The sequence below is a fragment of the Camellia sinensis genome, chromosome 8 (assembly GCF_055761805.1).
Source record: "Camellia sinensis isolate YWXY chromosome 8, ASM5576180v1, whole genome shotgun sequence".
Taxonomy (NCBI): domain Eukaryota; kingdom Viridiplantae; phylum Streptophyta; class Magnoliopsida; order Ericales; family Theaceae; genus Camellia; species Camellia sinensis.
The window spans coordinates 17,966,883-17,981,364 of NC_138968.1; the positions used below are offsets into that span (position 1 = coordinate 17,966,883).

The 14,482-nt window shown below is 35.3% G+C and overlaps 2 protein-coding genes across 2 annotated transcripts; both read left to right on the forward strand.

Moving 5' to 3' along the window:
- The first annotated feature begins 1,699 nt into the window (after positions 1-1,699).
- LOC114300415 (abscisic acid receptor PYL8) lies at positions 1,700-5,461 on the forward strand. Its single transcript, XM_028245556.2, has 3 exons — positions 1,700-2,356; positions 3,562-3,777; positions 4,658-5,461. The coding sequence occupies exons 1-3, from the start codon at positions 2,231-2,233 to the stop codon at positions 4,874-4,876; spliced, it is 561 nt and encodes a 186-aa protein (XP_028101357.1). The 5' UTR covers positions 1,700-2,230; the 3' UTR covers positions 4,877-5,461.
- Positions 5,462-11,126: 5,665 nt separating this feature from the next.
- Positions 11,127-14,482, forward strand: LOC114301222 (uncharacterized). The gene is made up of 2 exons (XM_082882149.1): positions 11,127-13,195; positions 13,279-14,482. The coding sequence occupies exons 1-2, from the start codon at positions 12,471-12,473 to the stop codon at positions 13,328-13,330; spliced, it is 777 nt and encodes a 258-aa protein (XP_082738275.1). The 5' UTR covers positions 11,127-12,470; the 3' UTR covers positions 13,331-14,482.

The window sequence follows — 14,482 nt, forward strand, 5'->3', positions numbered from 1 at the left end:
TCACTAAATAGAACTTATTGATTCAAAAAATTTTAAGTAGGACTTAAGCTACCATAATATTTATAAATAGAACTTTTAAATAATTAATTTTAATATTATATTCATTAAGAATTGTTTTAAAAAGTAACTATTTTAATTTTTTTATAAAAAAATTTAAAAAAAAAATTCATTTTTAATAGTAAATTTTTAAAAAAATTTAACTAATAGTCTATTATGAAAATAGACCCTTCTGTATTTATAAAAGTAATATGGTGATGTAGTAGTTTTGTCCTTTCAAAAGTTACCACCGACGCATATTAGGAAAAGGACAAAAAAGTTTGTTGGACGGTTGGATGTTTTACCGTAACTGTTTAAGGGGCAATAATAGGACAGGTTATTTGATGGTTAAGAACAGATTTGAAAATATATATATATATATATATAAATTATATGAAATGTAATTATATTTTATTTATATTTTATCTATATATATATTTTTTTAAATTTCTAACCAAACATAATATTAGTTAACACTTATTAAGGTTTTGTTTGGAAAGTTAATTATTTTAATAAGTTATTTAATTTTTTTTGATTATTTTAATCTAGCTAAAAAAATTGTGTTTAAGAGGTTGATTGAATTTTTTATGTAGTTGATTTGATAGTTATGAGAGAAAAAATAAAATAATTATGAATTGAATATGACATTTTGTTTTATTAGCTATTTTAACATATTTTAAGTTATTTTATTCCAACCCTCTTCCCAAACAAGACCTAAGTTGATTTGTGCCTTATAAATATTAAATTTGATAATTTCAATCAATAATATTCAATTGAGACACTATGTGGACACGTCCTAATATCACCACATAATTTTTCTAATAATAGGCACCATAAATATAAAAAGGGCAAATTATAAATACATTCTAGAAATTTATTTAAAATACAGATCACCCTTGTAATGTTAAAAATTATAAACATTCGATTGTCAAAAATTGTCATTAACAATGTTTAAAAAAAATGACCTTAACAAAGTTATTAGAATTGTTAATTGAAAAAAATAAAATATCATTAAAAATTATTAATTGATTTAATGGTTGATTGATGAAATTAACCATTTGTTATATAATTAGAAATTTGAAAAGAAGAGATGTAAACTTTAGAATGACAAGGGACCTAATTTTAAATAAATTTTAAGAAATGTATTCGTAATGTTTGTTTAAGAATTGATTTTTTTAATAAATTTTTAATTTTTATACAAAAGTAAATGCAAGAAAATAGAAAGTATGAATTTTTTTTAACTTATTTTAAAATTTTAACCAATTGCCAAACATGATCAATATAAAATCGGCCAAAGGGCATTTTAGACATTAAGGCCACGTTTGTTTAGCTTCATAGAATAGAGAGAATTAAAAATACGGTGAAATTAAGTGATGAGATTAATATTGTAGTGGTATTAAGTTAAAGATGTAAGATAAATAATGTTTGTTTGTACACTATCAAATTAGTAATACTATAAATAGTATTAATATTTTTTAAGTTTTAATATTTTTTAATATTATAATTATTTTTTTATTCTAAAAAATATTATATTTACTTAAAAATTATTTAAAATTTCACTAATTCCTCTCACTCAATTTCTAATCTTAACACCCCCCCCCCCCCAATTTTGTTAATCTTACCACATAAGGAGATTATTGGTCCAAGAAGATAGTTGTCAGTCATGTTACTCAACCAAACACTCTTTAAATAAATCTGATAGTTATTAGTCCAATCCCCATTTCTAAACAGCCAAACAAACCTTGCCTAAGCATCCCACACTGAGAAAAGGACAAAATGGTGACAGAATAGTAAATTCAGAAACCTCCAATGGCAATATCGAAAACCATAGAAGGAAGGCGATAAGAAATCAGATTGGCAGGACAGTACAATAGAATATACAAGTATATATATATATTATATATATATATACAAGACATGTATGTATATATTGTATCTCTAATTATATATGTATCGACAATATTATTATATTTCAGGCGATGAGATGGAGATGGAGATGAATATGAGATGATAGAGGTTGCTTCTGGTAATGAAGCTACTGCTACTATTATAGCTATGGCGGTGAGTTTCCTAGGCTTCTGAGTCAACTCTTGACTCCAATAAACGAATCGAACGAGTTCGTCGGAGTTTGTTCTAGTTCTTCGCTGATCGGAGGTGTTAGAGAGAGAGAGAGAGAGTGTTGAAGGAGAAAGCTATGAATAACGCTAATGGATTTAGCTGTATGGAGACGGAGTACATTCGGAAGCACCACAAGCACCAGACTGTCGACAATCAATGCAGTTCGGCTCTCGTCAAGCACATCAAGGCCCCTGTTCATCTCGTATATTCTCTCTCTCTCTCTCTCTCTCTCTCTCTACTTTCTCTCTCTTGTTCATTTACATATATGTGTGTGTGTGTGTGTGTGGGGATATGTCTTTCCGTATTTGGATCGATTGATAAGTGAATTTGTTGAGATTCGATTGTGATTGATGAAATTTCTGTAAATTATTACTTAGATTTGAGATTTTTTTTTATGATTTTAGTGATTCTGTTATGTAATTTTTGATAGTTAAAACACATTTTTGCAGTTTGATCTGTAGTATTTGTTTTGTTTGTGATGATTTGAACTGAATTTATCCGTCGGTAACCTCTGTTTGGTTGCTGGAAAAACGGAGGAAAATCAGCTGAGAAAAAAATTTCAAATCCTGTTTCATTTTGCATTGTTTTGCTGATAAAACCAAAGAGTTGTTTTAGGCCAATCTGAATGGTGAAATTTGTTTTTGGATTTGAGATTTTATTTCATTTTTCTTTTCTTAGCTTCCTATCAGCAACAAACTGAGTTTATCCTTCAAAAGTTGTCATTGTTGTTTTAGGTTTCTGGCCTTTTTCTTTCTCTCTTTCTCCCCAGTAGGTATTTGTTGGAAGACTCTAGTATTGGAAAATTTGTTTTTGCAACAAACTGGGCATATCTTCAATTTGTTTTTGCTGACAAAACCAATGACTCTGGGCTTGTTTGGTTTGTATACCAAGATACAAATGTTGAGAAAAAATTTTAAAATTTTGTTTGGTTCAAATTTTTTTTATAAAAAAATTTCAAAATCATTCTCAATCAATTACATTCTCTTTTCTTTCTCCGTCTCAATCACTTTTTCTACCACACACATCTACTCAACTATAACAAAATATCAAATCATCCCAGACTCCCAAGCTCCAAAATTATTTTCAAAATATAACACCAAACAAATCAAAAAAAATTCTAAACTGTCTTCCCAAATTTTTATCTCAAAACACAAACCAAACACACTTTTTTGGAAAATTTTGAAAAGGGAACAGTAAATGATAAGATTGTAATTAAATTTAACGCTGTTCTGTGCTAGTGACTTCCCTCTGGATAATTCGTGACTAGCAATTACAAATTTCAAAGCTTAGTTTCCTGGTAGTTTATTTATTTATTATTTGGTTGGGTATTCATTGAATCTTTTGGTTTTTTGTTTTTGAAATTGTTCAACTACTTCCAAGCATAATGTTGCTTTCTGTTTTCATTAGGTTTGGTCTTTGGTGAGGAGATTTGATCAACCGCAGAAGTACAAGCCATTCATCAGCAGGTGCGTTGTGCAGGGAAGCCTTGAAATCGGAAGTCTTAGAGAAGTTGATGTTAAATCAGGGCTCCCTGCCACTACCAGCACCGAAAGATTGGAACTTCTTGATGATGAAGAGCATATCCTTAGATTCAGGATTGTTGGTGGTGATCACAGACTCAGGGTATGAGAAGTTAAAAAATATTTCTTTTCAATTTTAGCAATTGTTGCTTACATTTTGTATTTTGGTTTTTTCATGCTAAACACATATTTACAAATTTGAATTTTTGTCAACAAATATTCAGTTTTATCAAACTGCTTGCAAAATAATGAGTGTGCTTAAGATGCAAGTAATATGCAATATCTGGAAGTTGTTCTTCGTAGTAGACAAAAATTGATATGTAGTTGTGCCAAAGATAAGTTTAGGTTGTAACAAGTGTTTGATGTTTACAATTGTATTGGTGCCATTCCCATTCTAACAGAGTGCACAACGTGATCTATCATTTACGTTTCTGGATGGAATGATAGCTTCACATGATATTGAATTGAATGCCATAATTTGTGAATCATCGTAACTGAGCAGTTCCTTAATCTCATGTAGTACCACCACTGTTAATCTTGCTTTGAATTGATGATATATGAATTTGGACCATATTGTTCGTCTGAATCTTGCTAATTTTTTAATTCTGCTTCCTTAGTGGAGTTCCTCCATTCATCTTAATATTGAGACTCAGTGCAGTCTACTCATGATTGTGTTCCTTAATGTAGGGAACACAAGGTGTGCTTCCTATTTATGTTGTACCTTGATCATTAGTTTTTGACTCGAATGTTTGTACTGTCGCATTTTGTTAGATGGCTAAGATTCTTCTGGTAGGTAGAAAAAATCATCTAATATTTCCTTTGGTGGACTGGTTTCGTTAAACTCTGAACACTGGCACCGACACTAATATTTTCTCTTACAGAGCTTGGTAGGGTGGATTGGACTGAGTTCCCTTTTTACTAGAAATACAAGTGCTGCTACTATAGTTTGCCCCTGTTTATTTTTCTTTTCTTTTATTTTCCAGAACTACTCCTCAATCATTTCCGTCCATCCAGAAGTCATTGATGGAAGACCAGGGACTCTGGTAATAGAATCCTTTGTAGTAGACGTGCCCGAGGGAAACACCAAGGATGAAACCTGCTATTTTGTACAAGCCTTGATCAAGTGCAATCTCAAATCACTGGCTGATGTCTCAGAGCAGTTAGCAGTGCAGGACAGGACTGAGCCCATTGATCGCATGTAGATGTGGGGCTGCTGGGGATCTGTGGCAGAGGCTATGAATACACCGTGGATGAAGCTTCTCCTTGACTTTTTGATGCCTAGAGGCTGTGGAGGCAGACGGGTAGTAGCTGTTCTCCCCATTCCGGATACACATTCGTGCTCTTTTTTTTTTTCCTTTTGTTTGCTATGTTTAATGTCTCGGTTTTACAATTACTCTAGACTTGCTGTTAATTAGTTGCATAAGGTAGAACCACAGCTTTATAAAGCTTTCTAACCCCACCATGAATGAAAGGTGAAAATGAAAGAAGCCCTAGGTTGTCTTTCTATCTGATAGTTTGGGTTTTGGCCGTGGTGGTTTATCATGCTTTATAGGTGTAAATATACCATATTGCAGAAAGAGTTGGTGTTTGTAAATTTTTTTTTTTTTGATGTTGTCGTTTTAGCTTCTGTTGCTATTGATGTATGTGGGGGGAAAAGTAAACCTATAAGGTAGCTGTGAGTCATTATAGAGAAGAAAAGCTTGTAATATTTTTTGCACTGCTAGAAATTGCTAGAACTTGTCTGTGAATTCACTTGCTTCAAATGCTATTGGATACTTTATGGACTACATCTCATGTCAAATGTGATAGTCTTCTTTACGTGTACTATATGCACAAAGGGATTTGTAGGTGTAGATTGTCTTATCTTCCATGTTCTTCTCTTGTCGTGGCTGACAATGTTTGTGTCGTTGGATTGATTTATATGCTCCGAAAGTATTCAGTGTGTTTGGTTTGAATTTTCTGAATTAAGTTTTTTGAAAATTGAGTTTTTTGATTTTCGTGTTTTTTGTTTTTAGTAAATATTTTAAACATTTTTTTTACTTTTTTAGATGCACCTTACTTAGATGTATCTAAAAAGTAAAAAAATTGTGAAAAAATATTTTAAAAAATTAATAAATACATAAAAATATAAAAAATGTACTAAATTCTTGTATTTTTTTTGTATTTTGGATATTTAGTGAATTTTTAAAAGATTTTTTTTACAATTTTTTTACTTTTTAGGTGTATTTATGTTAGGTGTGTCTAAAAAGTAAAAAAAATTGCCTAAGATATTAAAAAAACTCAGTAAAAACAAAAAAATACGGAAAATAAGAAAGTAAAATTTTCTGAAAAGTGTTTTTTGAAAAATGGAAACAAGCAAGCTCTGGTATTTCGAAAAATATGTTGTATCTGTATCGGTTTCATATGATACTTCTGTATACGTATCAGGTCACACGTACTTAAGTTTTTTTTTTTTTTAATTTTTGGCATGTCCAGACGTACCTATTATATACTCAAGTCGTATTGTACTTCAGTTGAAATAATATTTTCTTCTACTACAGAGATAAAATTCATTTCACTAGATTTCTTTTTTATTTTTTGTTTTATACTTAGTATGATTTTAAAATTAAATTATGATTTGTAAGTTATTCAATATATTGACATTTAATTTTGATTTATACCTTTATTTTTGGCATTAAATATTAATTGTAGGTTGGACCTTAACAAATTAAACAATTTAATTAATTTTTACATTACTCTAAATTAAAAATAAATATTTTTTTTACAAACGTACCAAGCTGTACTAGTGTCTTTTTTTCTTACCGTATCAACATACCTGTATCGTACCAGTACTAGTACTCGTACTTGTATTTGTGCTTCATAGTTTATATATGAGACTATTAGTTTGGAGAATTTGGTATTACCAATCCCTTAAGATTTTGTATTCTATTTCATGTTTGAAATGTCATCAGATTTGGAGGGAATTAGTAGAATTTTATCATATTTCATGGTTGTTTAGAATTATTAGACATGAATTATGTAGTGTAATGACTATGATGATCAAATATAAAGGTATTTTTGTCTCTTAACTCCTTAATTTAGACTTTTCTTAGAGTAATTCCATTTATACACCATCATTATTCTCAGTACATATCATTGTCCAATTTTTTTAAATTCCATTGTCCTTGATTTAAATTACCATTTTGGACAAAAACCCTAAAATCAAATCTACCAGTAGACCTCCCCTCCGGTGACACCATCAACTAGCCATCGTCGGAGCTTTTCCAACCCGTTGCACCAACTCCTTCTCTAGCAACTCTCAATCTATTCTTTGTTGCATCTTTCTCTCTCTCTCTCTCTCTCTCTTCTTCCAGCCTTTATCTTTTGCGCCTCCTTTTTCTGCCGTCACCATTGCAACTTGTACCTTCGTCTGAGATTTGAAAACCCTAGGTTTTTCTCTCTCTCTCTCTCTCTCTCTCTTTCTCTCCTTCTTCCAGCCTTTATCTTTTGCGCCTCCCTTTTCTGCCGTCGCCATTGCAACTTGTACCTTCGTCTGAGATTTGAAAACCCTAGGTTTCTCTCTCTCTCTGTCTCTGTCTCTGTCTCTCTCTTTCTCTCCTTCAATCTTTTCATGTAGTGGACAAAAGTTGGGTTACGATAGAAGGGGTGGGGAGACGAATTGTGATGGTGATGAAGAAGTGCATTGCTCGCGATGGTGGAGTTGCTATTGTTTTGGTGGTTGAGGATGGCCGTTGTAGTTAGGGATCAAGAGACGGAGGTTAGCGATGGTGAGAAGGATGATGGCGATAAATAACGGGGTTGGGAGAAAGGGCAACGGCAAAAAGCAATAGTGGTGATATAGATTTGTCACAAGGAAATGAGGCTTAAGGGGGTTATCGGAAGTGATGAGCGAAGAAGGGGTGGCGGTCGGCATTTGGTGGTGTGAGAAAGGTATGCGGCTGGAGAGGGAGTAGTGGTCAACGATGATTGTTAGGGTTAGTATTAGGTTATAGTTTGGGATAGAGAGTTGAAGAAGATGAGGATAATATAGGATTTTTGAAAATTGATGGTGTGAAGTGAGAAGAAATCAAAAAATTTAAAATATGTGGTGTGTATTGAGAAAATGGTGTGTACTAAAAGATTTGGTAGTGTGTAAATTGTTGGTTTTTTGGCTTTCGAAGGTTATTATTGTAATTTTCAACGTGCCAGCAATGATCAATCAATCCTTACAGAATATTAATTGCCAACCAATCATCAGACGATTGTGTTTTAGTTCTTTCAGCCTCAATGAAGAGGACTTTTACTGGTGGCTTTGTTTAGGAGGATTAAGCAAACAATGATTAAATGAAGAATAATTGTAGCATTTCATTAAGTAAAATGGAAGACTTATAAAGATCTGAATCAGCCTCGTAGAGGTTTACAGCGATAAACTACTTGAAACTACTCCTTTGAACGAAGTGCAGTGCAGGAATTTGAAGTATAGGAATGTAAAGAACAAGAAATATAAAAACTGGAATGAAAATAAAGTAGATAAAACTAGTTTTTTAGATCTGAGTCTAAGGCTCTTTCTGGGACCCTCTCTGCTATTTATACTTCTCAATGATAACCGTCGAAATGAGCTTCTAACCGTCGAATCATCCCTCCATGGTTGCTGATCATGTTTCCTTACAGTTAGCTCCACTACGTCATGTCTGCAATTGGGCTTCCCTCCTGATTTTTGAATTTAAATATGAGTAACCGTTAAAGTCACGTCATCTTGCACCTCTCTGTTGATTCCATGCTATGTAGATCCACAATAACCAATACTAACTGCCACGTATGTGATTATGATTGAAGATTTGAATTGTCTTCCCGTATTACCCTCATCCTGCCACGCGTTAAACTGTGATTGGGTTATACAAAATATGTAGCCAACATTACCCCCTGCACTAATATACCCAATTGTTGGTGATATTAGTGGATCAAGGTATTTTATCCACGTCTTAGAACGTGCATGGGCTTTGCGCTTTTCAGAAATGCAACCGACATTCATTAATGAAACACTTGTATTGAATTCTCTTTTATCCTTTGATCATCCCTACTATCTCAGTATTCGAAAAGACTGATACATCTTTCATGGCCAAACAAGGCTTTTCTTACATTGATCAAGCATACGAAGAGTTATTTGATGATGATGTTCATCTTCGAAAGAACCTTCATGCATTGATTAGCCAACTTTATCCGCCTTCATTTATATAAGTTATGGAAGCTTTTGTAAATCATTGACCTTCGAACCAAGAACCTACTGCTTACGATTCTTTGGAATACAAATTTGAGGCCATGGATATCGGAAGCTTTTCTTTTGGAACAAATCCATCCGTGTGAGATGAAGCTGTTGCTGCTTCTTTTTCTTCTACGACCTCTGGCTGGGGAACTTGGCCTACCCTTACTCAACCTCAGACGAGGGAATGCATTCATCATCGTTTCCCTGAATTCGATGACCCTCTTGAAATCCCCTATTCCAAACGCAGTTTTGTAGTATATCCATATGTTCCTATTAACCGTAGACGTAGTCTTGAAGACAATCTGCTTACAGTGTGGTATACTTCTACCTTGCCATCTCGGTTGGTTCAAAGCGTCCAACGTCCTGATGAAGCTCTAAGGATCAGTCCTACGCTTTTAGCCAAAAAAGAAAAACTTTACCCCTCTGATTGGCTAGAATGTGTGGCCAGACCTGAATTTCTGGATTCGCCCAGGGAACCCCCGACTACTCCTCATCTGCCTTCTAATCTAAATTGGATTGATGAGTTGAGGCTCACTCTCTCTGGGGGCTGATCCTTCCTTCCTTATTGGGTCCTGACGCCTCCAACTCCTTATCAGCAATTCAGGGCTCAGATCTTGCTTGCTGCATTTTCTCATTTATCCTTTGAAGTCCTTCGAAATTACATTCCCTACAAAAACTTTCTATGGGCTTATGACATTATGTCTCAAAGTCATCTTCTTAACCCTGTGGCCCAAATGGAGCTTTATACCTTTTTAGACCAACTTCCTCTCCTGCTCAACTGGCACTTCCATTACTAGTGAAGTTCTGGATGAAGCCATTTCCGCTCGAATCCAAGTTCAGTATGAGGCAGAGAACCTCCTTGATGAATATGAAGCATTCAAGAGCCAAGATTCTGAGTATAGGGAGGATGCTACTATGAACGAAGTGCATGAAGAAGAAAAGATGGATGCCACAGATAAAACTCTAAAACAGATAGAATTCGAAGTGAATGCCCAACAACTCTCTTCTCAATTGAGGGCTTACCAATTAGATAAACCAAATCTAGACAATATAGAGGATAGAGTAGGAAAATAGTATTCATTTATTGAATTTTGTTAGACTAAATTCCATGACCTTGTAACTTTCTCCATTCCATATTTCTACGAAATCGAGAATGTAATCAAATGAATCCCAGTATAAACAGCACTTATCAATACAACTGGGCTTTTCGAATTTCATTTATCAGATTTTGATTTACCACTCCAATTGTAAACTGCATGGTTAATGTGCTTTGACTCCATCCCAACTCAAACTCTTCCAAAGTGTGAAATCTCCTCTTTTGAAAAAACAATTATTGCCTTACATATCGATTCTAGGACTAACATAATTCTTCAGCTAACAACTTCAAATTAACCAACTCTGCCCTTCGAAACTTGATTGGATCATATTTAATTTCCCAACATATGGTATATGGTTAATACGATCAAGTAATTTCAAATCACCTAAAAAAAAAAAATCTTTGTTTTAAATAAACAGTCTATATTTTTCAAAATATGGAAATCTCTTTTAAAGACTGCACTGTTTTATTCTAAGCAAGTGATTTCTTCTGTATATTATCAAACCAACTATTAGTTTGAAACTTAGAATAAACAATTTCTAACCTTAAAGTATTTCAAGTTTTTGCTTCGAAGGATTTTACTCTCACTAAGAAACCTAAACATGTTTTTAATCCTTTTGAAGTAAACAAATACTTGAGCATTCTTACATCCTTAAGTGTGGAATGTGTTTCAAAGTCGACTTCCTGCCTTCGAAGCCGTTTGTTATTTAACTTTGGCGCCAAAATTTGGCTTCGAAACCAAATATTTCATTTCGAAGCTGACATCAGTATTTGAAATGCGTTTCTCTCCATAACTATCAATGTTGAAGGAAACTTTTCGCATCTGTACCTTTAGCACTTCTTTATGAATCCCATGATTGGGGTATTTTTAGACACAAAGGTTTAAAACCCTTTTTATTTCGTGCTTTGAATTTACTCGTTTGCCAAACACACAAATCCTTCATCTTCTGTTGGCTTTCTTTTTCCTTTTACTTTCTTTCCCAACTTTGTCTTCTGAAAAAACCCTTTATCAATGGCTTCTTCTTCCTTGAATGTACCGGATGTGGAGCGTGCGAGTCCATCTGTAGCCTTGAAAAGGATCACTAATGAAAAGTGTGAGAAGTATAAGGCTAGTGGGAAAAGTGCCATTGACGGACGCATCTTTATTCCTCGTCATCATGACCAGTAAGAATATGTGCTTGGGCCCATCTTTAAGGAGATTCCTACTGAGCTTCTAGCTCTGTATCCATGTCTAGAAGACCATTGTCTTCTTTACGAAGGTGGTCTTGACTGGGGAAGCTGGAGGATGAACCGCCCCCATCGCTGTTGGCCCACAGTGAGACCAGAGTGAGAGGAATGGTATGATCGGGTCGTCCCTAATAGGACTCTGGATCTTCAGGAGCTTTACCTCTTCGACGCCCTCCAATTATCTAGGTTCACCATTTCAGAGGACCATTTTTTAATACCTGCTGCCCTTTGCTTTTGGAATTCTGCTTTTAATTTCTTTCAATTCAGATGTGGAATGATGGCCCTTACTGTTCCTGACATCTGCCATCTATTAGGATTGTCCTCTACTAGTACCCCTATTGGTCTAGACTATCCTGACCTCAAAACCCCTTTTTCTCTTCCCTCTCTGAACTCATCCTATAGTGACTTTGTCAAGGCTGAGAATAAAAGAGAGGGCTCTGTGACTGATAGGGAATTCTTTTCTTTTATATTATATTAGCTTTGCAAGTTCCTCTTCTGCACCTCTTCTCAGAGAATCATGCCTGAATTTGCCTCTCTTGCCAAAACCCTTGTTTTACAAAAAAAGGTGGCCTTAGCTCCATACGTTCTAGGTCATGTTTATAGAGCTCGTTCCCTTTTTTATGAAAGACCTTCGGATGCCAATCAGGGAAGCCCATTTTGGATACTTCAACTTTGAGTTTTTGCATATTTTACTGAGTTACAGTCTAAATGCCTAAAGTTTTTGGATCCAAACCCCACCACTCATGGCATGAAATTAGCCAATGTTTCACTCTATCCTTCTAACTTTGCTTTTTATTTTTCTTTCTTCCACCAACTCCCAACTTCCCTTTCTTCTCACAGCTTCCGTCCTTTCGAACCTATCAATATTGGCCCATCCTAGTTGAGGACCTTTTTGAGTGATAGGTCTTGTTCTACACCCCAGCACAAAAACATGTGGGTTTCTATTTTGATTCCTAGAGAATTATTCATTGGGACTATGAACCCCAGAGCCTACTAATGTATTGCTGAGCCTTATTGTCCCACTCAATTTGCTAGGCAATTTGGATTCTCACAAAGGGTCCCAATACCTCTCTGCAGCCAGACCAATTTAAGCCTTACCAGCAGGGATCTGAAAGTTCGAAAATCTAGATTGGAAGAAGCAACTTCCAAATTCATCTAGGATTTTATTAATTTTGAGTACTTCCCCTTCATACCTCAAAGCAACATATTGAAAAGGTGCCAGAACTGGTGGATGGCCAATATAGAGGTACACTTTGCCATTCCTCCTCAAGATCTGTTAATGGTACTGGATGTACCTCAAACCAAGTCAAAAGGAGCTGGAGCTGTTACTTCTTCCACTGCTCCTGTTACTTCAGTTCGTGCACCTGTCCTCACAAAGTCTGTTCCTGTTGACTCAACTCCTTCTAGAGTTACTCGAGCTGTCACAAAGAAAAGTATGTATCTCTGTTTCTTTTTTCCTTCTCTTTTATGGTGCTCTTGTCCTTATAATTCTTTCTTTGGTGTAGGTGGTGCGGGTGCCTCTCAGGGAGATTCTCCCCAAAAGGTTCAAGCTTTAAATCTTCTGAAAAGGAAACAACAACAACAGAAGAAGAGAAAGCTCTTATTTGACCTTGAAGAAGAAATACCTGAGGTTCGTATAGGAGAAACGGAAGCAGAACAAGAAGAGACAGAAAAAGAGCAAGAGACACCCTTGAAGAGAAAGAAGAAAATGACTGTTTCTCTGTCTGATTTCACTGGAGATCCCATTCACGAAGCATCTGCTAAAGCAGTGGAAGTAGAGCATTCCAAAGAGCTTATTGTATTTCAAAGGGCTGAGAAGAGGAGGCAACAGCAAATGCTTAGAGATGAAGTTGCTGCCGCTGATGCACTCCAAAGAGAAGTTGCAAGACAACAAAAAAACTGCTGGACATTATACTCTTCCCAGCTCTCCGATCATAGCCACTACTTCTTAAACCAGTAATTTCCTTCGTGCCTCTATTCTCCTTTCTTAAATTTTTGATACTGAAACTTAATACTACTTTGTATTTCTTCTTTTGCAGCAACAACTCCTTCGCCTTCTCCTTCGATAAGGATTCCTTCAGTTTCAACTGAAGTTGAACAACCTCAAAATGTGAAGCCAATTCAAACAATACTTCCACTTCCTGGCCCTATATTTTCCATACCTTTCTTGAGGTCAAGCATTCCTGTATCCCTATCCTTGGGCTTGACTCTATACTTTCCTTATTTATCTTTCAACTCTGTTCAATTTGCTCTTCGTTTAAGCCTTACTGCTCCTTTCCTTCCTGAGGAAATTCCAGCTATTACATCATCTCCAATGATAGCTGATTTCCATAGAGAAGACACTGGTAGCTCTCCAATTCCTTATCCATTTTCTTTGCCTAACTCCAGTCCCTCTTCTCTTGACCTACTGGTAGCCAAAACTATAGAGACTGCTAGGGATACTTCACCTTCTTCTCCTATTCCTATGCAGCCATTTCTTCCTTCTACCAGAGCTCTTTCTGCACCTTCCATGTCCATGGATGAGGTGGACATCTTCGAAGCTAGGCTAGCTAGTCTCTTTGACGTACCTTCTACCTCTCCAACAATTAGCCATGAAACTGAGCCATTAGTCCTAGCTGATTCTCTACTAGAAATTTTTGAGAGCTCTTCCTCCAGTGGTAGGACTTCCTTGCCTTCAGTAGACTTGGACAACTGTCTGGAGCTACTGACATCCTTCTCGAGGATCCCTTTCGAAGCTTTACAAAGGCCTATAATAAAAAATGGCTTCCTCCAGTGCTGCAAGATTGTTGAGCAATCTGGCATGATTGTTTCAAGTCATTTATCTCAAGTGGCAGCCACCATCGATTTTTACATCAACATCTGCCATGTTGCCAAGGCTGCAGAGGAGAAATTGCTGGAAGATTAGAGTTTTGTTTCCAAAATACATGCTGAAGTGTCAGAACTGAAGGAACAACATTCCTCTGTCTCCCAATTTCGAGCTCAATTATTGGAGAAGAAAGCTCAGCTTGAAGAGGAGTTATTAGCAGTCAACCAAGCTTTAGATCAAACTGCCACCAAGTTGCAGATCACTAATCAAGGACTGGCTGATCGAAAGCAGAAGATGGCTACAGCCATTCAGTTGTTCTTATCTCTTAAGAGTAGAACATCTATTGTAAAGGAACAACTGAAACATTGTACTGACTTTTGGGGCAATCTATGGCTACATGTATTCAACTCATTATAAAATAAAATCCTTATTTATCA